Here is a 27,907-nt window from a genome sequence, read left to right as displayed (position 1 = left end):
GCCTCCCCTCAGCTTGGCTAATGGAGTGAACTGTGAAAGTGACTTCCTAATCAGATCAGCTCTCATTTCTAGACTCTCAGGTGGCCCATCCCGGCAGAAGAGAGTGAAAACCAATGCTTGTCCAACCGGGAACAGAACAGGATGTACCTGGAGACTTGCTTCCCGGCTGGCCAGCAGAGCCCTGCCCAGTCACAACAGCACGGTAAACACCACCAAAAACAATGGGGACAATACAACAGGGCTAGAGAGGAGGCATAAGGACATGGTTTCCAAAGTCAGTTCCCTTTATTAAATGTTGAATTTTCACAGACCAGAAATACAAAATAAAAGTAGAAATAGACCCCAGTTAGGAGCTACAGGCCTGATCGCACATGACCCCTGCCGCAGCAACTTGAACAGGAGAAGCAGCGGCTACATCCCCCTAAGGTCGGGAGAGCAGGCCAAGTGTTTCACCCTGCACTGCCCTGCCCCCCACCCAGTCTCTCCCCAAATTATAAAGAGCCATCCTCGGAAAGCAGTAGAGGGAAAACGCCTCCCCTGCTGCCCCAGTTGAAGTGCACATCCCACCAGAAGAGCTTGTCCAGATGGCACAAAATCCAAGGACTACATTTCATAGGAGAAACTGGTACCAAAACACGGGTGGAGAGACTGCAGGTGTGACAGGGCAACCTCCAGAAGAGAGAATTTCCCCCTGCTCTACTCATCAGATCCTGATGCTGAGTCTTCTGAGCTGGGGGGAGTACTGGCCAGCTCCTCCTCTTCAGAGTCCTGAAAATCAAAGGTCTCTTAAGGAGAAACGTTGCGTCCTGGTTGCCCTCCCAGGGAGCCACTTTTCAGTGATGGAAGGACCCCTAATTCCCTACTCCCTCTCCCTGTGCTGCAGCACTGGCCTTTGGACCTCCAATCTGCACTCCCTTCCCCCCTCATTACTCTCACAGACCTACCACAGCCCCTGGCCCCCAGCCAACCACCCCTCAGGGGCCCCTCATCCCAAACTCCTGCCTCACCTCGCTCCGCCTTCTCTTCTTTTTGCTCTTGTTCTCTCCAGAAGAGCTCTCATCACTGGACACAAACTCTTTGCTCTTAAAGCTCTCACTCAGCTGCCTTGACGACGACTTGGATGATGAACCCCTCGAGGGCGTTGATTTCTTTTCCACCTTCACCTTTACTTTCTTCTTCTTCTTTGACTTGTCCCTATAACAGCAAGAGGGAGAAGGGTCTGGGCCTTCAGGCTCACCCACCAAAGCCAATCCACCCTAACTTTTAACAGAACTTTTCTCACTCACGGCTGCACTGCTATCTCACTATGAACGCAAACAGCCAGCCAGGTCAGCCCCAAGAGCCCCAAGGGAGGGCGTCCTAAGCAAATAACAAGAAAAATCACAGGCCGGAGCCTGAAGCAGTTGCACTCACAGACTTATCTGGCATCTCTTGCTTTGTCTTTAAAAGTTCATGTGAATGATGTTCCGTCGTAATTTTTTGTTAATTCCCCCATACCTTTGAATAAAACTGACCCTCATGAAAAGGGCCCCCTTTATCCTGTGACTTCAGCAATTCCCTAGCAAACTGCCCATACTTGGGTAATTGCCTACCCAGACTTGAGGAGCACTGCCCTATTGCGGTCAGAGCATACCTATTATCTTCAGCACCCTGATTCTCAACCTAGACCTGCAAAAATAGATGTCGAAAAAGCAATCACTGGGCCATTTTGTTCCCAACACTCACCTCTTAGAAGACTCACCCCGGCCCCCTTCATATTCTTTCATGGCTTTTTCATATTCCCTCCTGGCATCCTCAGCCTTGCGATCCCACTCCTGTCTCTCACGCACACACACACACACACACACACACACACACACACACATACACACACACGAAGAAAAAAAAAAAAGAGAGAGAGAAGAATGAGGCCTCTTCCCTGACACAGGCAAAATCTATACAGAAAAGTTTCACCAAAGGCCCATCCCTGCCCCCTCTATCTCTGCTACCGCTCACCTCTTTCTTCTCTTTGGACATTCCCTTCCAGATCTCGCCTGCCTTCTTGGAAAGATCTGTGATACTGATGCCGGGATGGTCTGACTTGATCTTCTCTCGGCTGGCGTTGAGCCACAGCATGTAGGCAGACATTGGCCTCTTGGGGGCATTGGGGTCTTTGCCCTTCTTCACCTACATAAGAACCCAAATGCCTTCAACCATCTTTTTCTCACAGACACCCCCATGTTCTCCGAAAGAAATTACTGACAACACCGACTTGGAGGAAAAACGGGGAGAAGGACTAAATAGGCATAGAGCTAAACTAAGGGCTCCCAATGACAGGAACCCTGTTTTCCTCCCCCCAGTACCCAGTGCCTAGCTCACCAGGGGCCCCTTGTCTGGGGCTGCTGGGACAGAAGAAGCCAGTCTCCTAATTCAGATCTCCCAGAAGCTAATTATCTCAAAGGCCAGAGAGAAAACTTTCCAAGAAGATACTCCTCAAGGCCATATTCATTGGCCACAAAAAGCAGCCCCAGGCCCACCTGACAGGCCCCACTGGTGGTGGACGGAAGGCAAAGGGAACGGCTTCCCCAACACCCTCCCAACCCAAGCATGTACCTCCACAGGCTTCTTGCGGCTCTTGCGGTCCTTGGCCATCTTGGCCTTTTTAAGCTGCTTCCGTTTCTTCTCGTCCCGGTCACTGTCACCCTCATTACTGGAGGAGCTGGCAGAGGCGTTGCTGTCAAACCTGCCAGGGGGGAGGGGGGGCTTAGACCCAGGAGTGAGGACAGCACCCCACAGCCTCAGGGCAAGAGGGAAATGAGTCTAAAGCTCCCTGCCCAGAAAAGGGGAGGCGGGACCACAGGACAGCCTCCACCATTGGTCTCCACCCTGCTTCCTCCTCTCCACTGAGGTGGCTTTGGGTCCCCTCCCCACACTGGCCCTGCCTCTTCACACCCAGCATGGCATCAGTCAACCAGTGAGACACCAAGTAACAAAGGCTTCAGCTGCTCTCCTTGGTCAAGGCCTAACCCACGACCTCCTCCACCCCCATACTCTTGGGGACAGATACTTGGTCTCATCTTGCCCAGAACATGCCCCAAGGCCTCTTCACTACCTCCTTTGAGCTACTTGTCTTAATCCACCCTAGAGTCTTTTGTGATGAAGGGACAATCATTATAGAAAAGGGAAAATTTTTTGTAAGTAAATATAATAAAATAAAATCTAGGGCCGCCCGGTGGGCTCAGTCGGGAGAGCATACGATTCTTGATTTCAGGGTTGTGAGTTCAAGCCCCACACTGGATGCAGAGATTACTTTAAAAGAAAAAGAAAAAAAACAGGAAAACTAACTTCAGTCCAAGTCCATCCATACCCATATAATTAGGTTCTTTAAAATACACAGGGAGGAGCACCTGGGTGGCTCAGTTGGTTAAGCTTCCAACTTCAGCTTGGGTCATGATCTCACAGTTCATGAGTTCAAGCCCGGTGTTGGGCTCTGTGCTGACAGCTCAGAGCCTGGAGCCTGCTTCAGATTTTGTGTCTCCCTCTCTCTCTGCCCCTCCCCTGCTCATGCCCTCTCTCTCAAAAATAAATAAAACATTTTAAGAAATAAAATAAAATACACAGATTCAGCAACCGACCCCAACACTCCCAGCTAGTGAGTGGGCAAGCACTGGCTCTCAGTGCCATTTTCTCCCCACTGCTTTTTTGGCTTTCCGACGTGCCTTGCACTTGCAAAGCCCTGGACGATTTTGAAAGCATTTCCGGGTGTTACCTCATTGGAGGCCACGTTCCCACCCTGGGTCAGTAGCTAATGCTGGGACACGAGAAATGTCCAGATATCTTCTGGTCCCTCAAGCTTACAGGCCTCCACCTCACCCCCGTGAATGGAACCAAAACTCACTCCTCTGCTACGTCTTCCTCCTCTTCACCTGGGTTGAATGACTCATCTGAAGAAGAACACGGGATGCATCAGCATCACCCCATACGGAGACCCCAGCCCCTACCCAGACACCCAGCTCTGGCCCCAGGCAAGAGTCTGACCACCCCCAGCCCCAGCACCGCCGAGGCTAGCCCACTGGTACCCCCAGCCCCAGCACCGCCGAGGCTAGCCCACCGGTTTCTTCTCCTGAGTCATCGCTGCTGTCGTTGGCATTCTCTTCCCGGATCTTGCCCTCCTCCTTCATCCGCTCCAAGTAGGCATCATGCTGGTCCTCATCAGAGTCGGCATACTCGTCGTAGCTTGGGTTCATACCCTAGCCAGAGAAGAGAGGGGAGTGAGGGCCGGCTCACCCTGGTGCAGAAGCCCTGTACACTCAAAAGCACACCCCCATGCCTGTGAGTAAGACCAGCTCCCAGAAGACCCTGGGGCCGGACTGTCCACACACAGCCAACATGCAGGGCCGATGCCCGAGGACTTCCTGCCAACTGGGTTAGTCCCAGCCCCTCCCACTCCCGGCCCCGCTGGGGGCTCCTGAGGGGCTGCAGAGGCTGCTCTAAGGTCATGCTGAGGAAACCTGCACCAGGAAGGGGGAAGGGTCACACGCACCTCTTTTTTCTATAAGGGTAAGAAGAAAAGAGAGAGTGAAGAAGAAGCCAGGAGAATCCATCCCTGCCCACCCCCGACAGGAGAAGAGGGTCATCCTTTCCACACACACAGATACCTCTTTTAATCCTCGGTTCTTGATGTTGAGTTTTTTTGCGTTGACAAAATCAAACAGTTTCCCATACTCCTCCCTGTGTGGGGAGAGGCACCGTGTTACTAGATGGAGGGGCTGACGCAGGGGTGTACCATGTGCTGGTCTGACACCCGTCGGTCAGGGCAGACCGTGGGGCCTAGAGCTGGTCTGACACCCGTTGGCCAGGGCGGACTGTGGGGCCTGCAGCTGGCGAGCACGCTGCCCAACCTAACAGCCCACAGACCCCTGGGGGCAGCGGTGAGGGAGAGTCAGACACTAGTCTTCGAAGGAACCTGCAGTCTCAAGCATCTGGGAAAGAAAGGATGGGGAAGGGTGTGTACCTAGGCACCAGATATGCCCAGGGCAGGGGTAGAACGTCAGGGAAAGGGACGTTCTCATCTTTGTACTAGTCTGAATTTCGTACTTCACAGGGTTGTTATGAAGACTCAGCCTGAAGATGTTTGTAAGACGCTCAGCCCACAGTGAGCACTCAATAAACATTAGCTACTCTCTTCCCGGGCACAAAACTCATTCCGGGAAAGGGAGAGATAGCATTTCCATCATAGGGGGGGTGGAGAAGAAGGGCTAGTACCGGACACCTAATATGGGAAACAATCTAAGTACAGAAAGTGATAGGCTTTCCTCCAAGGAGGACCAAATCCCAGGGACGCAAAAGAAAAATTCTGCTCAAGGCTTGAAAAGTTGGGGAAGAGTCACAGGCCCAGAATGCCTAGGAAGTGACTGGCGGCAGCCCTCACCTCTCAATGCTACTGAAGGTGTACTGGGTGCCCTGCTTGGTCTCAATTTCAAAGTCAAAGGAGCGAGTGGTGGTGGTGCCGCGGGCGAAGTTGACAAAGGAGATCTCATCGAAGCGGATGTGCACGGGGGGCTTGTGGACGTAGATGAAGCCCCGCTCCAGGGGGTACAGCAGTCCTGAGCTCGCCTTGTAGGAGCAGGTGATGCACTGGGCCCCTGAGTGCCTGGCGGAGGATGTGGGGAGCCCAGTCAGTGCCTACCTCAGCAGCAGGTGGCACAGAACCAAAGGCACCTCTCTCAGCAGCGACATGAGTATCCTCAGGCCCTCGCGTGAGGAAACCTCACTAGGCTGACCCCTAAGCAGACAGCTGACACCCATCATGGTCAGACCCAACCTGACCTCCAAGAGATTAGGTTCCCAGCACGGTGCCCCCTAGGCGGGCCAGAGCCCAGACCAGCACTCTCACCCTTGGAAGTTGCCTGGGACTGTAATCTTGCGGTTGACCAGGGCTTTCATGACCCGGCTGACCATCTCGTACAGGGATCCTGACATGTTCTTAGTGAGCCGCCCCTCAAAGCGCTTCTCCACCTCTTCCCTGCAAACAGAGGAATGTGAGGTCACAAGCACTGCTGCCTTCTAACAGCACGCCGGTCTCCTGCCAGGACAGCGGGGGACAAGAGTTCGGGGACACACTCACTCGTTCATGTTGAGAGTCAAGGAGATGTCCTCATCCTTGGAGAAGAGGAGGATCAGGAAGTGGTAACGGGTTTGGCCCTGCTTGATGGGGGGATCTAGGCTGATCTGGTAAGGAAGAGCCGACAAGGTTTAGCACCACGAGAACTGCTGACGAACCGAACACCGGCAAGATCCATCTACTAAAGACTCGGGCACAAACCAGGCCGATCCACCCCCAGGGGCTTCTGCTTACCACAAAGAACATCTGGCGCTGGTCCTTGTGGGGCAGCAGAAAGAGACGCAGCACGGTGGTATAGGGGATCTTGTAGTCGAAGGTCTTGCCGTGCAGGTGCAGAAAGGTGGGGTAGATCCGAATGTCATAACGGCCTCGGGGAGTCAGACACTGCAGCTCCCGGAAGATGCAGATGGCGTCTCCAGTGGCCTGGATCACATCCGCCTTGGACAGCACGTTCTGGGCAAAGGCCTGCAGAAGTGCACCCTGGTAGTCAGGCAGCGGCGACCTGCTCCCAGGCCGGCCAGGGCCTGCTCAGCGCCATATGCTCCCAAGGCGAAGAGGGGAGGCCTCACCTCAACAGGGTCCACGCCATCCTCCTGGGTGGGAGGCACATAGAAGCGCACCTCCATGAGAGAGACCTCTGCGTCGTCGTTCTGGTGGAATTCTAGTGTCACCTCATTCTTGCCTGTGGTACACTGGGACACGTTGCTCAGGGGGATCTCGAAGACCGGCTGGTCGCCGATGTCAAAGGAAAGCAGCTGCCCTGAGGGGTAAGGGCTTATCAGCCACAAGCTCCTTCCCTCAAGGTGTGCAGAAACAGCCTTCCCACCAGACTGCTGACCTCCTGAGGGTAGGACCTGGGGCTGTTCTGTTCACACTGTCCCCCCAAGACGAGGCACAGTGCCTCATACCCCCTTCGTCCTTGATAAATATATGATGACCTATAGGGGCACCTGGGTGGCTCAGTCGGTTAAACGTCCAGCTCTTGACTTTGGCTCAGGTCATGATCTCACGGTTCGTGAGTTCGAGCCCTGAGTCGGGCTCTGTGCTGGCAGCACGGAGCCTGATGGGGATTCTTTCTCTCTCTGCCTCTGTCTCTGCCCCTCCCCTGCTCGCGCGCTCTTTGCCTCTCTCTCAAAATAATTAACAAACATTAAAAAAAATTTTTTTGAATACATGATTAATTACAAACTGACAAGAAACCATAAATAGTAGCAGAAAGGAGTAAAACAAGGTAAAGGCTGACATCCTTCATCGGACCTTCTCTTCCAAACCTTAGTCTTCCCAGGACTCACCACCAAACTTCACCGTTCCCCAGTTCCAGCCCTTCACACAGAGGTCCTTCTCCATAAGCTCAAGACGATAGTGAGTTTTGAAGAAATCTGAGAGTTTCTCAAACTCCTGTGGGTAGAGGGGAGAGAGCAATCCCTGTAAACCCCGGTGGCCTTAACACAAACTTAAGCATGCTGGGATTATCTGTGAGAAACTGCTTCAGTATCCTTTCTATCAGAAACCCAGGCTGTTGAAAGAAGTTGTTGCTGAGGACCAGACCCTCAGACTAGGGGAGGAGGAAAGTATACGAATAACATTTCTGGTTATAGGCCTCACAGTGCCCTCTGACTTTATAGAAGTACTGCTTTAACGAGAGAGAAAATAAAAAACGGAGTAAGACCTTTGACTCGAGCAGTTCAAAACGGAAAAAGAAAACTCAAACTAAAGCACTAAGACTCTGAATCTGGATAAAGGCAATGAGCAGAAACCACCAAAAATTTATAACGGTAGAAAAGCTTCTGGAGTCAAAGCACAAGACACCCAAAGCTGAACACTGCTTAACGGCCTCGAAGGCCCTGCTCAAAGAAGCCCCAACTCTTTCTAGATCAAAAACAAACAAGACGGCATAGTAAAAAGGGTTTATGGCCACAGAACATCTCACCGATTCTCGGAAGCCGTCATACTTGTAGACATGGCCGTTCTTTGTAAGCAGTTTCAGTCCGTGGCCCAGGGCAACACGGCGCCAGATGCCTTCTGTCAACTCCCCAGCCTGGATGTTGTCCACTTTGCCCGTCTTACTATTCTTGAAGATGATACCCTGGCGGCTCAACCTCAGCCGACCATCATTCTGTTGGAAAAACAGGCCCAAATGGAAGGGTACAACGCACAGGTGTACCAGGCTCAGACAGTCCCACCCAACACCTATCCTGGGCTGGCCAGGTACAGATGTGGGACCAATAGCTGCAGGGGCGAGAGTCAGAAAGAAGAGACAAATAACCAGGAAATCTGGATGCTAACACCAAACGCCAGCATCCAAAACCCTTGCGAGTCCTCGGTTTCAGCGCTCGGGACTGAGCGGGACAAGCGGTCCCTCTCAAGCTCAGATCCTGGGATTCCTATACAGTCGGTCTTTGAATTACGATGGCTCTGCTTAACAATTTTTCAACTTGATGGCGGTGTGAAAATGATACATGTCCAACAGAAACCGTTATCTGAATTTTGAATTTGTGTCTTCTCCCAAACGAGCAGCATGTGGTACACTCTCTCATGATGCGGGGCAGTGGCAGCGAGGCATGGCTCCCCAGTCAGCCCCCACGATCACCAGCGTCCACAACCAACACACGCGCCCTGACTGACCGTGCTCTACCCATTGTTTCACTTTCACGACAGTATGCAATAAACCACGTGGGGTGTTCAAACTTTATTATAAGGTAGGCTCTATGTCTGAGGATTCTGCACAGCTGTACGCCCATGTAAACATTCTGAAACCCTGCGTAAGGTAGGTTAGACTAACCTAGGATGTTCATCAGGTTACACGTATTAAGTGTATTTTTGACTTAAAGGGTATTTTCACTTTACAGTGGGTTTGGAGGGACATAAGGGAAGTCGAGGAAGATCTATACACACTGCTTTCTGTTGGCAAAACACCGACTACGTTATATTCGGACTCCTTTTCCAAAGTAGCAACGTCAGCAAAGCAAGCTCTTGCAAATGGACAAAAAGTCTACTGTCCTTCCCTCTGTTGGCCTGTACTAAAAACCCAAGCTCTTCTTACCATGGAGCCTTTCACCTCCTGATAGATGTCGTTGAACTCCAGTGTTTCCGCCATACTGATGTGCCCCTGGTGGCCTCCACTGGGAGCTGGGCCCCAACTCCCGGCTGAGTGTGCAGATACTCAGCAGGCTGGGAATCTGAATTCAAGAGGGAGACGGAGAAACATCAAAGACGACACCTCACTCGACCCATGGACGGAGCCAGGTGGCAACCCCTGGCTGAGCCTGGGATGTCTCAGGATCTCCTCTGCCTGGGAACCCACAGGCAGGCCCTGCAGACTTCTCAAGGAGTCAGGCCCCGCAGGGGCTGGAGAACCCGGCCTGGAGGAGCGCTCACACCCGGGCCACAACCCGCTCCGGGCGCTCCGCCGGGAGCCATGGCAACGAGTCGTAGAACCCGGATCCTGCCCGGAGCTTGCACTTGGCCCGCGCCCGGACCCAGCTCCGAGCGCAAGGTTTCTCTCCCAGCGCTCCCACCGCGCCACGGCCCGGGACCCACGGTTCCCCCTCCCCCTAAAATGGATTCGCCCGCTGCCCGTGGATTCGAACGCGGAACGGTCCATCTTGAGCGTCCCGCGGGGGAGCGGGGCCCGCGCCCTCCGGGGACACAGGGCCGGAGACCACCCACCTTCTCAAGATGCAGCCTCGCTACGGCCCAGGTGCGGGCGGTGGGCGCGCTGGGGGACGCGGGAGGGGGGGCGGGGACAAGGGGGACTTGGGGGGGACGCTGGGGAAGCTTTTCCCGCGTGCGCGGCCCCGCGTCCCGCCACCGGAAGCCGTGCACGGACCATAGAGAGGACGAGCTGGCTAGAGAGACGTGAGTCCGGCCCGCCTACGAGGGTGTCGTATAGAGCGTCGGCCGCCCTGGAGGACCTGAGAGAAGGGGATCCGCGAGGAAGCAGCGCGGCGCGAACCTGACAAAAAGATGGGAGCGCTCGGGGCTCTTTCTTTAAAAATTACATCTCTCCAGTGGAGGACTAAGTTCTGGAGGGAAATTGCGTAGTTTTATCTTGTTAGACTTGCCACAGATTGCGTATGCCTGTCTGTCCCTCTGTCTTGCACAGGAGCAGTTTCTGTGGAGTAGAAAGGAGTCTCTGGGTACAAGAAGAAAAATATTTCGAGTTGCGGAGAGAGGTGACCCGCCCGGCTCCTGGTTGGCTCCTGGGTGTCGGTGTCACGGTGACTTGTACCGCTCTCCCCTGACGTCGGGGACTGGATGCTCTGAAAGGAGTTCACGGCGCCCAAAAATTTCACACCCCAGACTGCAGTATAGGGGTCGCCTGGAAGAGACTGGCACGTGGCAGTATCAAGTTCAAGTGCTCGTGTTAGATTCCCCTGAGAGGCGGCGCTGATTCGAAACCCTAGCAGCGTGGGATCTCGGAAGTCGCGTCCCCCCCCCCCTCCCCCAACCAATATAGTCGTAGGGCTCATCTGGTAAAATCAGAGGAGGCCTGGCCTCCTGGCAGAGATGTTTGAGTTTGACCACTACGACTTCCCTTTGCAGATGGGAAAACTGAGGCCCAAAGAGGATTTGCCCAGGGTCCCAAATCTCCTTACCCCGGTCCACTTCCCTTCTCTCTTAATCACGGTGACTCTACATCCGGAATGATTGGTAATATGTGTCCTGCACGAAGACGTTAGGACAGAATATTTAAATTCAAGACTTCCCCGCTAATCTGCCTTAGTTATGCCAGTTTGCTAACTCAATCCTGGGATAAAAGACAGAATGCACTGTTGCTCCCTGAATTCATGACTTTAACCTCTGAGTAAAGGCCATTCCAGCACTATCTAGCGACATACATTCAGTAAATATATATTGAGCTCCAACTCAGTTCTAGGATTTGAGGAGACTAGGAAGCAAGATAGAAACAGCCCCAGCCTTCCAGGAGCATAATATGAAACAAAAGGTTCAGACAAATAAACTCACTGTAAAACAATGCAAAACAAAACACCCCAAGGTGATAAGGTCAGGCTGCAGATAGACTGTCGGCCACTGCCAGCTTGAGTTAGGAACGTGAACCATGTAACTCTTTACTCACTCCTCCCAGAAGGTCAAGAGGAATATTCAAGAGACCCTTCCCCCCTGACCCATGCTATTGGAGGCAACTCAAGAAAGGAGTAGATGGCTGCAAAACCGAGCGACTTTAGGAGGACACTCAAAAATGAAGGGGGCACTCAGCCCAGGAAAGGCTGCTGGATGCCTGGGGGATGGGATGTTTCAAGGGGCTTTAAGAAGAGCATGAAGCAGCTGGTGAGCTGGAATAAAGATGCAGCATAAGAGAACGGAACAGAAAGGGTAGACAGTGCAGATAAAACACGAGTCCCAGAGGGCCCTAGCCGGCTGCATCCCAGGCAATCAGGAGCCTGGGACTGGAGACCCCACCCCTGCCGTGACATCACAGGGGAGTGGGGTGGAGACGAACTAAAAGGGGGTCCCCCCTCCCTGGCCTTGGACTCTTGGCAGCCCAGAGTATCAAGAGCAGAGAGAGCCTGGGCACTGAGCTAGGGTTGCCTGACTTAAAGGAACAGGCTCCCCACCCGTTCCTCAAGCCCCCCCAAGCTGTCCCCTCCAGGCTTTGATCTCTGTCTCCCTGTCCTGAGGACCCCTCCCTCCTGAGGCCACCATTGGGTCCCTTCTCAGTGGCCCCTGAGTGCTCTCTCAGCATGAACTGCGTGTCTGATTTCTTCACCTACGAGACCACCAAGTCAGTGGTTGTGAAAAGCTGGACCATTGGGGTCATCAACCGAGCAGTCCAGCTTTTGATCATCTCCTACTTCGTGGGGTGAGTCCTGTGGGCCTTCGGGTCCTGGCAGGGGAGGGCTGCCTGGTGTCCCTTCGGTGTTGTTGCTGTCCAGCGGCCTGGGCTTCTCTGTTGGAGGAAGCAGTCTCTTCTATGGAGCCGTGTCCCATGGACTGGACTCGGCCACTCCCATCAGGAATCTGGTCCCCAGATGAGTTCTTTTCCCCAGTAAATCCTCGGGAATCAGAGGGTGGTTTCTAGGCACACACCCCAAGGAGTGAGTTCTTGCCTTGGTACCACGCCCTCCACCAGGAGAAGTCCCAGGTGACCATCTCGCTTCTCCCTTGTATCCTGCCCCCACCAGAGAACAGACCCCCCCACACACACATCTTCCCGTTCTCCTCAACCAGTGCTTTGGGGTCCTAAAAAGACGAGGGAGCACAGGAAAGGGGAAGGGAAGGTACTGAAATAGGGGAGACAGTGCTGGTTTGATCCGGTTGATGGTGGGGTGGGAAGGAGGGAACTGAACCACTTTGGAATGAGGGATTCCCTTCCTGGCTTTGGGGAGATGGTGAAAAAATGGGGCAAGGGGAGAAGCCCTTGCTCCTAGAGGGTAGGACAAAGCAGGGGGTCTGCTCTTTGGTGAGGAGGAGAGACACAGGCACAAATAACACTCAAGGGAAGAGTTGCTCAGGGGAAAGGTGGCCATTTGAATATGATACAGGGGCCCTCCTCATGAATCCAGAAACACTCCCCTTTGTCAGAAAGCGAATGTTCTCTACTGCTACCTGACTTTGTACCATATAACCCATCCTGGGGGCTGCTTAAGAGCCAGTGGTCAGAAGACTCCCTCCCAGTGCCCACCTTTAAAGGCATGCGCTCCCCCCCCCCCCCGACACACACACACGCACACACATATATACACAAAGGGCCATGAAACAGACAATGGCTGGGGAGAAAACACAGGTTCTGTCTTTCTCGTGGTCATTTGCGCACACCGATGGGGCACCAGAAATGACAGGCAGAAACCTCTCAAGTTTTCTTTCCTGGTGTGCCGGTCTCTAGTCTCATGGTGTTCCTTGAGACAATGCTGTTCCTTGAGACAATGGCTCTGCGTGTGAGAGACAGCTAGCCAGTGACACCTGTCATGAGTGAATTCAAGCAAGTGAAAGGGGACGTCCGGTGCATGTGTGAGCTGCAGCTGTGCGTGCATGGGCCTCCTTGCCTGAAAGGTCAGAGCAGGGTGTGAGTGTGTGCTCAGAAAAGCGGGCAGATGTGGCTTAAGGGATTTTTTTTGCTTTGCGTGCTTTGTGGGAGCCAGTAGGCTTCACTTATGTGCCTGTTTGGACCAGGCTATGCATCCAGTGCTCCTCTCCGGGATATGACAGAAGGGGTAGGATAAGCAGTGTTGAAGTTTACTTACAACTGGGAGGTTTTGTGAGATACAATGTTTGCCAACGTTCCATGTCCGCATCTCCAGAGTCTGGCTGGAAGTTGGTTCTTAACTGTTCCATGTTGACATGTATATACGATGCTGTGACTGTTTATAGCCACGAGACGAGATGGTATGGTGGTCCAGGTGGATCCCAAAGCTGCCTCAGCACATTCCTGGCTCTGTTGGCTCTGGCAGAAGGTCGATGGAGGGTAGACAGCGCCTCCTGGGCCAGTCTGCTCTGCTCTCCCCCTGCCCCTGTCTCTTCCTCATCGTGATACGATCTGATGCTCTGATCCTCAGTGCTGGAGCTCAGCCTGCAGGAACAAGCAGGAGAGGCTCTTCGGCGTCTTGATATCCAGCCCCATCCATCTCCCAGCCTGACAGCTCCCCATGGAGCAGCTCTTTCCAGTTACATCCGTGCAGTCTGCAGCCCAGCCCCCTGGCCTGAGCCCCATCTCTGTGCACATGAGCCCATGCACCATTAGGACTTCATGATCCATTGTCATTAATTTAGCAGAAATTTACTGAGCATTTCTTCATGCCAGGCATTGTGCACCAAGGACAGAAAAGTGGGCAAAAGCAGACAGGGCCCTCACCCTCATGGAGCTTACAGTGCAAGAGATGGGCATTAATCAAACTATCTCCAAGAACAAATGTAAAATTTCAACCAAGGCCCATGATTTGAAGAAGAGGCACACGGTGCTAAGAGAGCTGCCAGCATGGAGGTATTTGACCTGGTTGGGGAGCTAAGACAAGGTTTTCTGGAGGTGTGGTGCCCAAGGCAAGATCTGAAGGACAAGTAAGAACAACCCAGGGTGGGGGAAAGGGAAGGAAGAGGATTCAAGGCAGAGAAACCCAGCTCTGCAAAGGGAAAGGGCCTGGCAAATGGGGAGAAGAAAAGAAGGTCTCTATGGCTGGAGCAGAAGGAGCAAAGGTGAGTGTGGCGTGAGATAGGAGTGGGATCACAGACCCAGCCAGACCTCAGACACCCTCAGAGCTTTCATTTGTACAGAAGGACAATGGATGGGAAGTGTGTGTGTGTGTGTGTGTGTGTGTGTGTGTGTGTGTGAGAGAGAGAGAGAGAGAGAGACAGACAGAGAGACAGAGACGGAGGGAGGGAGGGAGGGAAGGAGAGGGGGAGAGAGAGAGGAGACAGACAAATGAGATCTGAATTGGGAAGATCATTCTGGCTCATATGCCAAGGGATTGGAGTGGGTAGGAATGGACACAGGATAATCCGTTAAGGGTGGTGCAGTCATACGGAGAGAGAGGAGGATGGCTTGGACACAGTAGAATTTGGAAGGATTTTTAATGCTGTGATAGTAACATGTAACTAACACTTGAATCTCTGCCATATCATCCCTGCGAGGTAGACCAGATGCACAACCTTACTAGGACACGTGTAACATGAGCCAACCATTCCTCTTATGCATTTGCAGTAACACACCAGCTCATCGTCTGCACGTATGCTCTCACCCCTGCTCCAACCTCGGCTGCCTGTCTGGGGTTCACACCACTTCATCCCTGGTTTCTTTTACCCAGCCAGGTGCACAGAGAGGCCAAGACTTTCCTGGTGTTTCTCATGTGGCCTTCCTGGGCCCCGGTGGCAATCCCCTGTCTCCTCTGTGGGGTGGGACTTCCTAAGAGCCAGTCTCTCTTTGGGATCCTCTGGGGAGCTGAGGAGGAAATAGGAGATCCCTGGGGACTGAGTTTACAGAAGTGCTGGTGGTTCCATGTCTGGTTTGCAGGACCTCCTTGAAGGAAGTGCCTTCCTGCAAACTGACAGAGGGGCACCCCCCCCCCGCCCTTTGGTGCTTCATCATCAGAAGGACCTGTGGTGGCTGATGGTGCCTTGGACCCCTCACAGCCCTGCTTTCCCCGTCCCTCCCTCCCCCTGAGCAGCCCAATCCGTAGACTCACTATTTGCACAGCTGCCCCATTTGGTTCATAATATCCAGCCTCATTTTGAATCTTATAAAGAAGCTCAATACATACAGCAGTTAAAAGGGGAGCTGCTCTCATTTAGAGAGAAGGGCCTGAAATTCCACCTTCTTGGCCCACCACCCCATCCTCCCCCCTGGATGCACCCTAGGCACCCCATGGGACACTAGGTGGCAAGTATGTGGGAAGACCTTCTGGAACCTCCCACGTTACAGGTGCAGAGAGAGGAGTGGTTTTCACTCTGGTCTCCCTCTCCCCTCTCCACACCCCATGAAGGGGAGGCCATGGAAGGAAGAGCCTCTGGTTAGAAGCCTCGCTCTGACACAACTATGAGTGGGGCTTGGACGGGTCACCTTATGTCTCTAAGTCTCAGGCCTCATATCTGGAAAATGGGTTTAGGAATGTCCGCCCCAGGGAGGTATGGCGAGGCGAGCTGCCATGTCAAGTGCCTTGCCTGAAATGGGAGAGTCAGTGATAGATGGCAGCTATGATCATTTCATGGACTCCCCAGCACACCTCCCCCTTCCCCCCCTCCGGCTCACACCTTCCTTAGAGACCCCTCTCCTCCTGACACACACACACCCCACGCCCACTCCCCGGCCTCCTCCCTGACTCCTTGGGGGTGGACAGAAGGGGCTGGGATGCTGCTCTGGCCTCCTTCCCACACATCCCACCTGCCAAGGAGCTGACACCCGCTTTCCGCTCTATAAATAATAAACCAGGAACACAAGAAAAAAATAAGTCAGAGTAGCAGAGTAAATGCCAAGAATCGAAGGCCCAGTCCTGCCCTATCTCCTCAGCCCTGGCCTCTGGAGACAGACTCAGTCCCTCTGTTCTGGAAATGAAGCATCCCCTTATTTTGAGCTGCCCTGATGACGTCCTTGGGCCCCAAGGGGCCACTGAAATTCTCCCACTTATTATTTAACTCAGAGAGAATTCTGATGTGGAGTCTCCTACCCACTGGGCACAAGAAGGAGCTTTAGAGGAGAAGGAGGAGGAAAGAAATTGGTTAATTACTCTTCCAAGCCCTAGGGGCCCTTCCTCCTGCGACTGTGCCAAGCCTAGAGTTGTTGCCCCGGTGACCGGGAGCCAGCAGCCCCAAGACCAGCCGTGCAGGGTGTGAGGTGTGAGGGTGTTCCGAGCAGTCTGTCCGGGTTGGAGCCCACCTCTCAGCTTGGCAAGTCAGTACACCTCTGTGCCTCTGGTTCCTTATGTGTGACCTAAGGGCCGCCTGGGTGGCTCAGTCAGTTGGGCTTCTGACTACGGCCCAGGTCGTGATCTCATGGTTCATCAGTTCGAGCCCCATATCGGGCTCTCTGCTGTCAGCACGGAGCCCGCTTCTGATCCTCTGTCCCCTTCTCTCTCAGCCCCTCCCCCACTCTTTCTCTCCCCCGAAAATAAACAAGCATAAAAAAATAATAATAATGACAAAAATGTCTCTCTGGGTTGTGGTAAGGACTCAGTGAACCCTTACCGCACGGAGCACTTAGTGGGCTGTGTTGGTTAGGTGATAATGATCTGAACCCCGCTTCTCATCAGCAGATGTTCCTGGGCTTTATGGACAGGGCAAGGGGTCTTAGGAAACCATGTCATTAGATCACCACTCAGAGATGTGGCTATTCCGTGGCCAGGCACACTGAGGTTCCAGAGGGCGTATTGTGACTGTGGCTTCTACTTGGGGCAGTGGTGAGCTCAGCTGGGAGCAGGGAGACCTGGGCCCTTGGCCTCACTCCCTCCGCTGGGCAGGGCCCCAGCCGTGAGCTGATAATACTCATTTGGATGTCAGATGGTGGATGAGATTTGTGTGTGAGATTTCCTTACGAGACCTTGATGAAACCCCTCCCCTTGCAAAAAAAAAAAAAAAAAAAAAAAAGAAAGTAAAGCATACAACACCACGGATGTCCATACAGGCAGGGTGTTCGTTCGAGCCCTGTACAAGCATATGAACAACTCCTAAGGCTGCATTAATCAGGATGTTGCCTGCTATAAGGCGGCAACAATAAAGCAGGTGACAGGTTGGGAGCCACCCGCCAGTGCTGGCTGTGACCCCACCCCCTCTGTCCCACTCAGGAGAGCATTTGGAATTCAGACCCGTGAGGGAAGCCCCATTATGGGGCTAACTCCCAGCCCTCTCACTGAAAACTGCACAAAGAGTCTCTTGCAAACGTCAGCCTGTGTTCACATAAACAGGACGGGTAGGTGCCCATCCTACAAGTGACTGTGACCCCCAGCATGACCCCGGAGCTGTTCCCCGCCATGGGGAATGCACAGGTCATCCAGTCCAATACCCCCTCTCAACTGAAAACATCTCCTTGAGTCTTCCCAGGCACGTGGAGCTCACCACCTCCCATAGCAGCCCATTCTTAGACAACCTTCTGGGGTTGGAAAACTCCCAGGCCTGAAATCCTAACTCCCTGCTTATAAAGTCCTCAGGTCAGCTTCCCAGCCTGACCCTTCCCCAGCTTTGTGCTTTCCACACTACACAGCCTCCAGTTCCTTTCTTCTGCTCATCCTCATCTGATGGGCCACCCCAACCTTGTGCCGTCCTCGGTTAGCATGAGAAAGTGACCCTAATCCAGCAATTCCCAAAGTGCATTCCCGGATTCCACGAGATGTTACCAGTATTTCTCCAAAACTAGGAGTGTGCAGCATTTTCCAAATGCGTGTGATGACCCTTCCTCATCTGTGTAATGGGGACAGTGACGGCATCTGCCTCCCCGTGTGCTGTCCGGAGCTAATAGGACTGGCTACAGGCTGGGAGTTTGCTATTGAGGCCAAGAGTGGCTCGCGCCTTGAGGGCTCTCGCAGGAGTGCAGAGGGAAGAGTGGCCTGCAGGCCCTTCTTGCTGCTGGGGAAGGCTGCGAGGGTCCAGGAGTCCGGGGAGAGAGGCGGAGGTGGAAGAGTGGGAGCCCGCCCTGATCCTGGCCCAAGTAATGGCTTGAAGCGGCAAGAAGAAGGCAGTACAGGTAAACTTCCACTGGGTGGCAGCACAGTCCAAGGAATGAGGTCAGCGGCCGCCGCCTGCTAACCCAACTCCTACCTGCCGGGTAGTGAGCTGCTCCTCCCCTCCTCCTCTAGCCTCATCTGGCGCTTGCACAGGTGGAGACTCTACCAAGTGTCCAGCTCCCAGATGCCTTCACTGACTTGTTTACCGCACACCTACTATGTGCCGGCACTTAGGCTCACCCATGAGCAAAGCCTGGGGTGCTCAGGGTCAGAGGTGTAGGATCCCCTGCCCCTCCCCTTTCCAGTCGCCTGCCAAAGAGGTGGCCTCTGAGTCAGCGGGAATGACGATGCGTTGGCAAAGGGACGATGTCGCCCTCAAGGGGGCGATGCTGCCCCCAAGGGGGTGAAAACCTATCCTTGAAATTTTTATGTGTAAAATACAAATATACATACTGTACATAAGCTGATATCTGTAGTATTAAAATTTCACGATGGGGGGGCGGGGGAGGGGAAAAAGTCTAAAAGTGGTCCTGAAGCAGTAAACAGGAAAGATGGAAAAACTCTAAGCCAACACAGGGTGAGGTCTCCCCTCCAGCACAGGCCTTCCCCCTGCCACAGGGCCAGACCCTGTGCTGTCTAATGTTGGGGAAGGAAGCCTCTCCTGGCCTCTGTCTGATGGGCCTAGACTCTCTTCTCTTGCTCTCCATCCCTGCTCTTCTGCCCAGGTGGGTGTTCTTACACGAGAAGGCTTACCAGGTGCGGGACACAGCCATTGAGTCCTCCGTCGTAACCAAGGTCAAGGGCTTTGGACGCTATGCCAACAGAGTCATGGACGTGTCTGATTATGTGACCCCACCCCAGGTACAGTCCCACTACCCCCAGGGCGCTATGTGGATGCCCAGATGCTGGGGCAAGGTAGGGAGAGTGCCGACGGGATCCCCCAACCAGGGTTTGTGGCATCGGTGATCAGAGAAGCCCTTCTCCTGCAGCTGGAGGATGAAGGGGTGGGGTGGGGTGCTTGGGCCTGCCCTCCAGAGTGCAGCACTAGGCATCAGGGAAGCAGGGTCCCCCTCAGGCTCTGCCACACTCATCCTGTGATCAGCACAACACGCAGAGGGAGGCAAGAGAGGACGGGTGGATGGTTAGACCTGACTTGGACCCACCTCTGCCCTCTATTAGCCCTGTGACCTTGGCTGAATCTCTTACCCCAAGTATGAGTTTCCTCATCTGTAGAGTGGGGATAACAGTGATACCCAGCTCCTGGATTGTCATTGGTGCATTTTTTTTTCTCTCCCTTCTCCTACCAAGGGTACCTCTGTCTTTGTCATCATCACCAAGATGATAGTTACTGAAAACCAGATGCAAGGATTCTGCCCAGAGGTGAGGGGAGGAAGAGAGGTTGGACGAAGCAGGTCAAGGAAGAAAACTTTGCGGGTGGGGAGCGGTGGCAGGGAGGGGCATGGGTGTGAGCAGAGGTCCGAATTCCGGCCTTGGAGCTGCGTCCTGGGACCTCCACCTCCAAAGGCCCCCAGTTATGGGGAAGCATTGGGAGCCAAGAGGCTCATCCAGGCCCAGCGCAGGGTCCTACACCCACCTGCAGCCCTGTCTCCCCACAGAGCGAGGAGAAGTACCGCTGTGTATCAGACAGCCAGTGTGGGCCTGAGCGCTTCCCGAGTGGGGGTGAGTGCACCCCTTCCCCTTGCCGCCCCCCCCACAACCCCAGAGTGTTAGTGGGACCCTGGAGGGCAGCACATCCCCCATGGGGGAGAGTCCACCCTAGGAGAGAGCATGGGAATTGGCCTGTTTCTTGGAATTCTGCCAGCATTTATAGATGCTCACGTGAGCCAGAGCCAGTGGGGGCTGCCCCCAGAGGAGTCCACAGCCCGGGGATGGTGGTGACAGAGAGGTGTGCCATGAGGGGGCAAGTGCCGTCAAGGAGGAACAGTGGGAGCTGGGGAAGGGAGAGAGATTGGCTCCAGGTAGGTGGCCCTACATGGCTTCCTAGAGGCAGTGACATTTTAGATGGGCCCTGAAGGATGGGAAGGAGTTGGCAGCATAGAAGGGTTTTGAGAAGAACATTCTAGACAGAAGGAACAACTGCAGCAAAGCCTCAGAGGCAAGGAAGAGCACACCGTGACCGGGGAGCAAGGAGACTCATCTCCCTCTGGCTTGGTCTAGGGCTCAGGAGGAGAGGAGGGAGAGAGCTCGGCAGGGCTCCTGTGCCATTGGTCCACCTCCCTGGCCCTCCCTGTGTCTCCCCTCCACCTGTGGGATCCCTGAGTGTGGGGGCGGGGGTCCCCTGATGAAAGGTGGGGTGGGGGTGAGGGAGTGGCAAAGACCCCCAGCACTCGTGGCTCCCCTTACAGGGATCCTCACCGGCCGCTGCGTGAACTATAGCTCTGTGCTCCGGACCTGTGAGATCCAGGGCTGGTGCCCCACCGAGGTGGACACGGTGGAAATGTGAGGACCCCACCCCAGCTCTCGGTTGCCAAAGTGGGGAGCTCTGTCTGCACCCCTGCGCCTGCAGAGGGTGTCACAGGCACCCCCAGTGGTGTCCAGTCCAGGGCCGGGAAGTGGTCTCAGGATGGCACCTTCCCCCTGCCTCACCTGCCACCCTCCTCTCCCTCTGGCCCTCAGCCCCAGAGAGGCCAAGGCCAGGTGCCCGGTGGGAAACATCCAGCAGTAAAGGTGGTCCCTGGGCGAAAGTACCTTGTTTCCCCTGTCTCTTCCCAAGAAGCTAAGGCCCCCTTGTTCTCACCCACAGGCCTGTCATGATGGAAGCCGAGAACTTCACTATTTTCATCAAGAACAGCATCCGTTTCCCCCTCTTCAACTTTGAGAAGTGAGTCCCAACTCCCTCCCTAAAGCAGGAAGCAGTGCACCCCCCGCCCCAGCTCATTTTCAGAGGGGTGGAGAAGCCCATTGCGCGTGGTTCTCTCCATGGTGTCTCCCCATCTCCCTGGGGCTCCTGTTCCCAATCTCCCAGCTGGTTTTGACCACCAAGTAGTAGGGAGGCCTCTGGGGCCAGTCTCTGTGCCAGCCTCCCGCCTCGGGGCTCAGAACCCAGATGGGAGTTCTGCTCCAGGCAGGTGAGGGACAAGGTCAGCCTGGGCCTGGAACCCAGATCCCACCAACCTTCGGGGCCTGAGGGGCCCGTTCCCACCTCTTTCCTCCTACATCAAGCCCAAGTGGGTGTGTCCCTTCCCGCTAGCTAGTTAGGAGTTGGTTGGCTCCTTCACTCGGCCGGTGCTCCGCGGGCATCGGGCGTGTGCAGCACGATGCCAGTTACCACGGAGGTGCCGAGAGAAATCAGGCGTGACTCCTGGCCCCTGGGAGCCCCAGCCTGGGTGCTGGGGGATGTTAGACATGGGCACACTCAACTCTGATGCAGAGAGAGGGGAGTCGGAGTTGCAGGGAGGATGCAGGAACAGAGGTGACGGAGCCTGCGAGTGTCCAAGATGTCAGGTCCCCGTCCCCCCTGCCTGGGCCGGGAGGGTCTCTGAGAAGGCTGTGTATGCCCATCTTCGTGTGAACCCTGGCCCTTGCTTCTCATCTCTCCTCCTCCCTCCCCAGGGGAAACCTCCTTCCCAACCTCACAGCCGCCGACATGAAGACGTGCCGTTTCCACCCTGAAAAGGCCCCCTTCTGCCCCATCTTGCGGGTGGGGGACGTGGTCAAGTTTGCAGGGCAGGATTTTGCCAAACTGGCCAGCACGGTGAGCGCCTAGAGGAGGACCCGGGGCCCTTTGGCAGGCGGAGGAGGGTGGAGGTCCCGGGAACCCGGGGCCGTGGCCAGGCAGCGCCACCTGGTGGAGGCATACCAGGTCTGCAACTGGCTTCGTGCCTCAACGGGGTCTCCCACCCCTGTCCCGGGGGCCTTGCCTCCCTCACCCTTCCTGCCAAGCCTCAGTCTGCCATCCTCGCCTTCACACTCCACGTTAGAGCTCTGAAAAAGCCCACGTGGAGCCTTCCTGCTGCCAAAGGGACGGAAGACAAAAACGGGATTTATGGGCTCAAAGGTCCTCACCCCTGAGTGCAGCACTTTGTTTAGGAAGCAGCACGGGCGAACCACTTTCCCTCCACCTGGAGAATGGGAAGAATCACGTGTCTGTCTGTCATGACCCCCTGTCCCCAGGCCGTGGAGACAGCCCTGCCTCCTCACACCTGGCCCCCTTCCACAGGGCGGAGTCCTCGGCATTAAGATCGGCTGGGTGTGTGACCTCGACAGGGCCTGGGACCAGTGCATCCCCAAATACTCCTTCACCAGGCTCGACAGCGTTTCCGAGAAGAGCAGTGTCTCCCCAGGCTACAACTTCAGGTAATTTCGGGGCTCCTGGGACATCAGGAGGAGGAGGCAGGGGCCGTTCTAGAGTTCCGCCTCCAGCAGCAACGCATGTGGAGAAGAAAGGGGGCCACGTGGTCCCCCCCACCCCCCACCCCGGGCTTCAGCTCGACATCAGAGAAGGCTTTCTAAGTGCCGCCACCTGGCGATGGCACGGCCAGGTCAGCAGTGAGACCGCACGACCAAGGCCTCCCAGAGGGTGTGGTCTGTGATTCTGACCCCTTCTGAGCTCGGGCTCTGAAGCTGGAGTGTGCTTCAGGAACGCCCGGGCAGCCCTTGTCGGGCACCTGAGTTTTCTCAGGTTTCTCAATCCACAGAGCAAGGGCAACAGTGGTGCCAGGTTACAAGATGGAAAGAAGGTATTTCCGTTCTGTCCATCTTCATCTCGGTCCCAAAGAACAACCACGGTGGCCGTTGGTTCTTTCTTGCCTTTCCAACCAAGGGCTCAAACCAGCCTTTAAGCACCATCTGGTCCATACTCCCAATGTCCTTGAGACATAAGGAACCTCTCCCTGACACCCACCACCACCACCATCACCTCCATTTTGAAGAGGGGGAAAGAGAAGAACCCAGAATTAACTATTTGGAACCAGCTGAAAGCCCCTGACGAAGCCCTTGACCTTCTCCCTACCTGATTTCCCCATCTGTGAAATGGCCTTAGTGCCATTATCTTGAGGATCCTAGTAAGCAAGGTGTGAAAAGTTTCAGCTCTCTGTTTTGTTTTTCCCTTAACTTTTGAAGATCCTGAGGTCTCTGGTAGGGCCTTGATTGCACACAACAGTGTCATACACTAAACGGGTTGACTAGGCAACGATCAGGGAAAATGGTACACGTAAGAATAGGTTTCAGTTACACGTCCAAAGAATGGTTACTCGAACTTTCTTTGTTATAGTGGTGTTTTCCAACATAATGGCATAGATAAGCGAAAAAGTAATCATTTCACCTTTTTCTTAACCTTTATTTGTAGTTTTAAAACTACGTCTAAAACTACATCCCATTACCCTTTATATTTAATAGTTTAAAATATATATGTATATTCTCTGGAAAGAAGAATTTTTTAAAATTGAAAGTGCTTTCATAATCAACTCCAAACTTTAAAAAACCATAGGAAACAACACATATTTTAAAGTAGGTTAAAAATACTGTTCGGCTCCCTGGCAGAAATTGGCATATTTATTCAGTGGGTACATCACACAGAAATCAATACAAAGGATATTTGTATGGTGGCTTAAAATAGCAACGTAATTAATAAAATTCTCAGGATCTAAAATGCAAAGTTTTCATCTTCATAACTTCCCCCTGGCCAGTGGGAACACTTCAGTTTTCCTAATAACTTACATGGCAGATGAGCCGGTGAAGGATGTGTGTATTATGAAGCCCCCAACTACTGGTGCCCTCCCCCCCCCCCAGTTTTAGAACAAGTTGTTTCATTTAAAGAAGAAATGGTCTGGCATTCTGGATCTCCAGTTTATTGTGCTATGGCCGCCCTGCCACCCGCACCCCCTTCCCGCCAGGCACAGCAGGACACGAGGTAGAACTGGTCCTGAATCAGCTTAGATTGTATTTGGGCAGACAGATCCAGGATCTCCAAGAACCCTGTGAGCCTAACCTCTGCAGGGGCCTTCGGGGAGCTGTGTGAGAGGTGTGGACCCCAGGTAACTAACCGCCTCACCGAAGGCTCCTAGGCCAGAGTATGAAGGGGCAAAGCTGCTCAATTCAACCCCTGTAGTTTAGAAGAGTTTCCAAGGGGGCCCAAAGAATAGCTCTGGCGTGGGGGAATATCTGGGGACTGTGACAGACACAGGGCTCCGCCCAAGATCCCCCAAACCCCTCCCCCTGGGTGCCCACCCACTGCCCTCATGTTCCCGTCAAGCTACTGGCACCACATGGACCCCCAAGGCTAAGCTAAGCAAGCGCCCACATCGGGGGAGGCCACAGACCGCCCTCTGATAAGAGGCTAAGGGTCACAGCCCAATTCGGCACAGGCCACACTTGGGTGTCTGACACGGGAAAACTAAGAACCCACAAAGCTCCTCATTCCCCAGCACGATACGTTGTTTGGCACAATGCTCTGTGATGTAGGTGCCACCGTATCCCCACTTCACAGGTGAGAAAACAAAGGCTTGCAGCCTGAAATAAGTTTCCCAAGGCCACACAACCAGGAAGGGTGGGAGCCTGGACACAACCCTATTTTCTCAGCTGATTTCCATGCATCCACGAAAGCTACGGACATTCCTATGTGTTAACCCTCCGGAAAACATGCTTGTGTGCTTGACATTTTCATCCTCGCTTAAACAAAGAATCTGAGGTCCACAGAGGCTAAAGGGACTAGGGGCTGCTAGAGGCACAATTCAGGGTCTGGCCTTTTGTCCCCCAAACAAATTCACCTGCTGCTCCGTCTCTAACACAGGCCAGATTTTTTTTTCAACGTCCTACAGTTGCCATTCGCTCTGGAGGGAATGGAATCATTCAGCCAAGAGTCAGCCTTGTTTTAATCTGCAAACTCAGACGAGAGGCAGCTAGAGATTCGCATTTCCATCACTAATTACTTCTGCAGCTCCTTTCCAAATTCCCTCCCCCTCCTTCTTGCCGCTCTTCTCCTGTAGGATCAGAGATTTAGAGAATGTATAGCCAATGAGGACCCCTGGGAGACCCCTAGACTGAGGTGGCCTTTTTACAGATGAGGCAGTGGAAATTTCAGAGGGGAAGTGACTTGCCCAAGGTTACAGAAACACCTTAAGGAGCCTGAGAGGTCATTTGTCCCAACTCCACTATCAGTCTTGCTGTAACACGGCCCCAGACGTGGGGCTGCCTCACAAGATGGCCTGTCCCTCATTGACAGCTCCAGTTATTGGAAAGGTGACCTCGTATTGAGCCAGAATGTGTCTCCCTTCGACTTCTACCCAAAGTACATGGTGCCGTCCATCTAAATTAATCTTTGTTTGTGTGATCTCCTGAGGTTGCCATCTGTCCCTACCTGAAACTTGGTGGAACGATTTTATTTTTACTCCTCTGTCTATTCTGTATGGCTGAACACTCCAGGAGCCTCTTTAATGTGGTATTTTTATGAAGCCTCTTTCCAAGTACATTGAGAGTTGCCATCGGTGGGTCCATCCGGATTCGTAGTGGACGAAGTACAGCATTTCCAAAAATAAGAACTGGCGAGAGTCACCGGTGTAGTGGTGTGCAGGTGACAGGCACCCCAGTGGCAGCGGTGTAGACAAGGGCCAGGTCCCTGCATCCCAGGTGGACCCTCGGTGCACCAGAGCAGGATTTTAACCAGAGTGCTGGGAGCAGGCAGACCGTGTCGCATGTGAATGTGAGTATTGTGTAAGGTTTTGAGGGAGTGGGTGTGTTTGTTAGGGGATGAGTGTGAGTCTGCGGGTGAGTGTGCAAGTGCACTGTGTGCCTGAGTGTGCCCGTGAGAGTGTGTGTGTGTGTGTGTGTGTGTGTGTGTGAACACGCTGTCAGTGAATGTACATGAGTGCGCATGAGTATATGGGCAGAGATGGTTACAAAGACGGATTAAAAATACTATAGCAGTCAGGGTCCCAGCAGGAAACAGATGGCACATGCAAACTGGGTAATTTGAGGAGAGTTTAATAAAGGGACTGTTTCAAAGGTGTGGGCAGGGTGTAGGAAAACCACAAAGGATAGCGCAGAGCCTGGGGCCAGTACCCGGACGCCGGTGACTGCCCGGGTCTGAAGGGGCGAGGGCAGGAAGCAGTGACTGACACCTGGGGACACCGCTGTCAGGACAGGAGTTGTGACCCCGCCAGGCTCCACCCAAAGCCAGAACCCAAACCACGGACTGAGGATGCCCGAGGCAGGAGTGTGGATCAGGGGTGTCCTTCATGGACACAGGGAGGTCTCTAACCCTCATACGCCCCTGAGGAGCCCATGGAGCAAATGCCCCATAAGATGCACGTGTTCATAGACAGGCATTTTCTTTAAAAAAAAAAAAAAAAAGGAACACCTTATTTCCACAAATAAGATAGAAATGCATCCTCAGAGTAATACATCCAAGCGATATGTAGACACTCCCTTTCACTCCTCCAGTTTTGCTCCCCTTACAGGAAGTTAATGTGCTGGACAGTTTGGTGAGCTTCCCTCCAGTGCTTTTTCTCTGCGTTTCTGTGCAGAGAGATTCCAGGACTTTGAAGATCTTTAAAAAGCCCATCTCCAGACCTCAGAAGAAGAGCCCCCCAGAGTTAAGTTTGCAAAGCCTTTTCACACCTATTTTGTCAGGATTCACAGCTCACGCCCACACCCCCCCACAGTAGACACTTGCCCCAGGTCACACAGCTTAAAGAAGAGGTGCATCAGGGCCCAAACCCAGGGACCTGATCTACAGCCAGTGCCCCTAGCACACCTGCCACCTTCAAATCGTTTGCAACAAGGAAGCAACCAGAAGAGAGACACCCAGCAGCGATGGCCGGGATGATGGGAGAGAAGCAAGGACATGCATTCAGCAGCGTCTGATTCGCATTTCTCCCCCCCCCCCGAGCGCTGCTAAGACAGCTTTGCGACTAAAAGGCAAGGCGGTTTTGGATTTCCTCTCTTGGTGTCTGGGACAAAAAACACTTGTTCAGCTGCGAGATGTTCCTCATGCGGTAGGTGTTTCTAGTGATCGCTTCGTGTTGGAAATGTACCCACGAAGCTCGGAAATCTGGCACCTGCTCTGTTTCCACGCCGAAACGTGTGGATCAGCAAGATCTTAGGCCAATCGACAGAGACAGAATCGAAAGTGTGCCCTTGGCTTTGATCATTCTTTCTGCAATCTGGATTTTTCTCCTTCCAAAAGCCATGTGTTAAAAGCAGCCATTTCCGTCATCTCCCCAGAGACACTCGAAGGCCCCCTTCGACGGGGGTGTGTTTTGCTTGAATTCTCCATGATCCATTTTCCTCTTCCCTTTGTTTAGCTGGAAGTGGAAGAGAGGCCACTGGAGCGATCCTGAATTTTTACAGCCTTGTATAACGTTCCTGTCTAGCCTATCCACACAACAACCAACTTTATTGTAGAATATAATGGCTAACCCTCACTGAGTGCTTACCCAGTGAGCCAGGGACTTAGCAAGTGCTCTTTGTGGATTATCTCATCAACTCTGAAGAATTTTATAGCTGGAAACTGAATGCTCAGAGGTTTCATTATCTGCCCAAGGCCACACAGCAAATACTGCTGGACTGGATTTCAAATTCTGACAGCCTCCAGAGCCTGTGCTGGTAACCACAAGTATCCCGGTAGGACCGTATGGTTACCCCCATTTTACAGATGAGGAAACTGAGGCTACAAAGATTACTCCCGGAACAGACGGCTAGCCACCTGGCTCTCGGGTAGGTACTTCTTCCAACTGTGTGT

General features: G+C 53.6%; 2 protein-coding genes across 3 annotated transcripts in view; one reads left to right on the top strand and one right to left on the bottom strand.

Annotated features, from left to right (window-relative positions):
* Positions 1 to 263: 263 nt before the first annotated feature.
* On the bottom strand, positions 264 to 9,884 carry SSRP1 (structure specific recognition protein 1). Of its 2 annotated transcripts, none has more exons than XM_060606687.3 (17): positions 9,773 to 9,884; positions 9,147 to 9,282; positions 8,034 to 8,219; positions 7,396 to 7,501; positions 6,673 to 6,863; positions 6,338 to 6,568; positions 6,107 to 6,210; positions 5,876 to 6,004; positions 5,411 to 5,632; positions 4,638 to 4,710; positions 4,091 to 4,229; positions 3,878 to 3,923; positions 2,593 to 2,722; positions 1,996 to 2,166; positions 1,726 to 1,814; positions 1,008 to 1,194; positions 264 to 768 (listed from the first exon to the last, which is right to left on the bottom strand). In XM_060606687.3, exons 2-17 carry the CDS (start codon positions 9,198 to 9,200, stop codon positions 697 to 699), a joined length of 2,130 nt encoding a protein of 709 aa, XP_060462670.1. In that variant the 5' UTR covers positions 9,201 to 9,282; positions 9,773 to 9,884; the 3' UTR covers positions 264 to 696. The 2 variants fall into 2 exon arrangements, with proteins under 2 accessions (XP_060462670.1, XP_060462672.1); XM_060606689.3 differs by lacking the exon at positions 9,773 to 9,884 and adding an exon at positions 9,408 to 9,640.
* A 133-nt stretch (positions 9,885 to 10,017) lies between these two features.
* The window catches only part of P2RX3 (purinergic receptor P2X 3), a 28,244-nt gene continuing 10,354 nt past the window's right edge, over positions 10,018 to 27,907 (top strand). Inside the window, exons 1-8 of the mRNA XM_060606690.3 lie at positions 10,018 to 11,927; positions 18,933 to 19,068; positions 19,516 to 19,587; positions 19,824 to 19,887; positions 20,574 to 20,667; positions 20,972 to 21,049; positions 21,781 to 21,922; positions 22,388 to 22,524. Coding sequence (XP_060462673.2) covers positions 11,809 to 11,927; positions 18,933 to 19,068; positions 19,516 to 19,587; positions 19,824 to 19,887; positions 20,574 to 20,667; positions 20,972 to 21,049; positions 21,781 to 21,922; positions 22,388 to 22,524 — 842 coding nt within the window. The 5' untranslated portion in view covers positions 10,018 to 11,808. The remainder of the gene's footprint in view (positions 11,928 to 18,932; positions 19,069 to 19,515; positions 19,588 to 19,823; positions 19,888 to 20,573; positions 20,668 to 20,971; positions 21,050 to 21,780; positions 21,923 to 22,387; positions 22,525 to 27,907) is intronic.

Source organism: Panthera onca, chromosome D1, assembly GCF_046562875.1.
Source record: "Panthera onca isolate mPanOnc1 chromosome D1, mPanOnc1 haplotype 2, whole genome shotgun sequence".
Taxonomy (NCBI): Eukaryota; Metazoa; Chordata; class Mammalia; order Carnivora; family Felidae; genus Panthera; species Panthera onca.
This window is presented reverse-complemented; position numbering and strand designations above follow the sequence as displayed.

Coding starts and splice junctions, on each gene's coding strand:
- SSRP1 (XM_060606687.3), bottom strand. CDS start 9,200: ATGGCGGAAACACTGGAGTTCAACGACATCTATCAGGAGGTGAAAGGC. Junction 6,211..6,337: donor AGCGCCAGATGTTCTTTGTG/GTAAGCAGAAGC, acceptor CTTCCTTACCAG/ATCAGCCTAGATCCCCCCAT. Junction 4,230..4,637: donor AGAACCGAGGATTAAAAGAG/GTATCTGTGTGT, acceptor TTCTCTGGCTAG/GGTATGAACCCAAGCTACGA.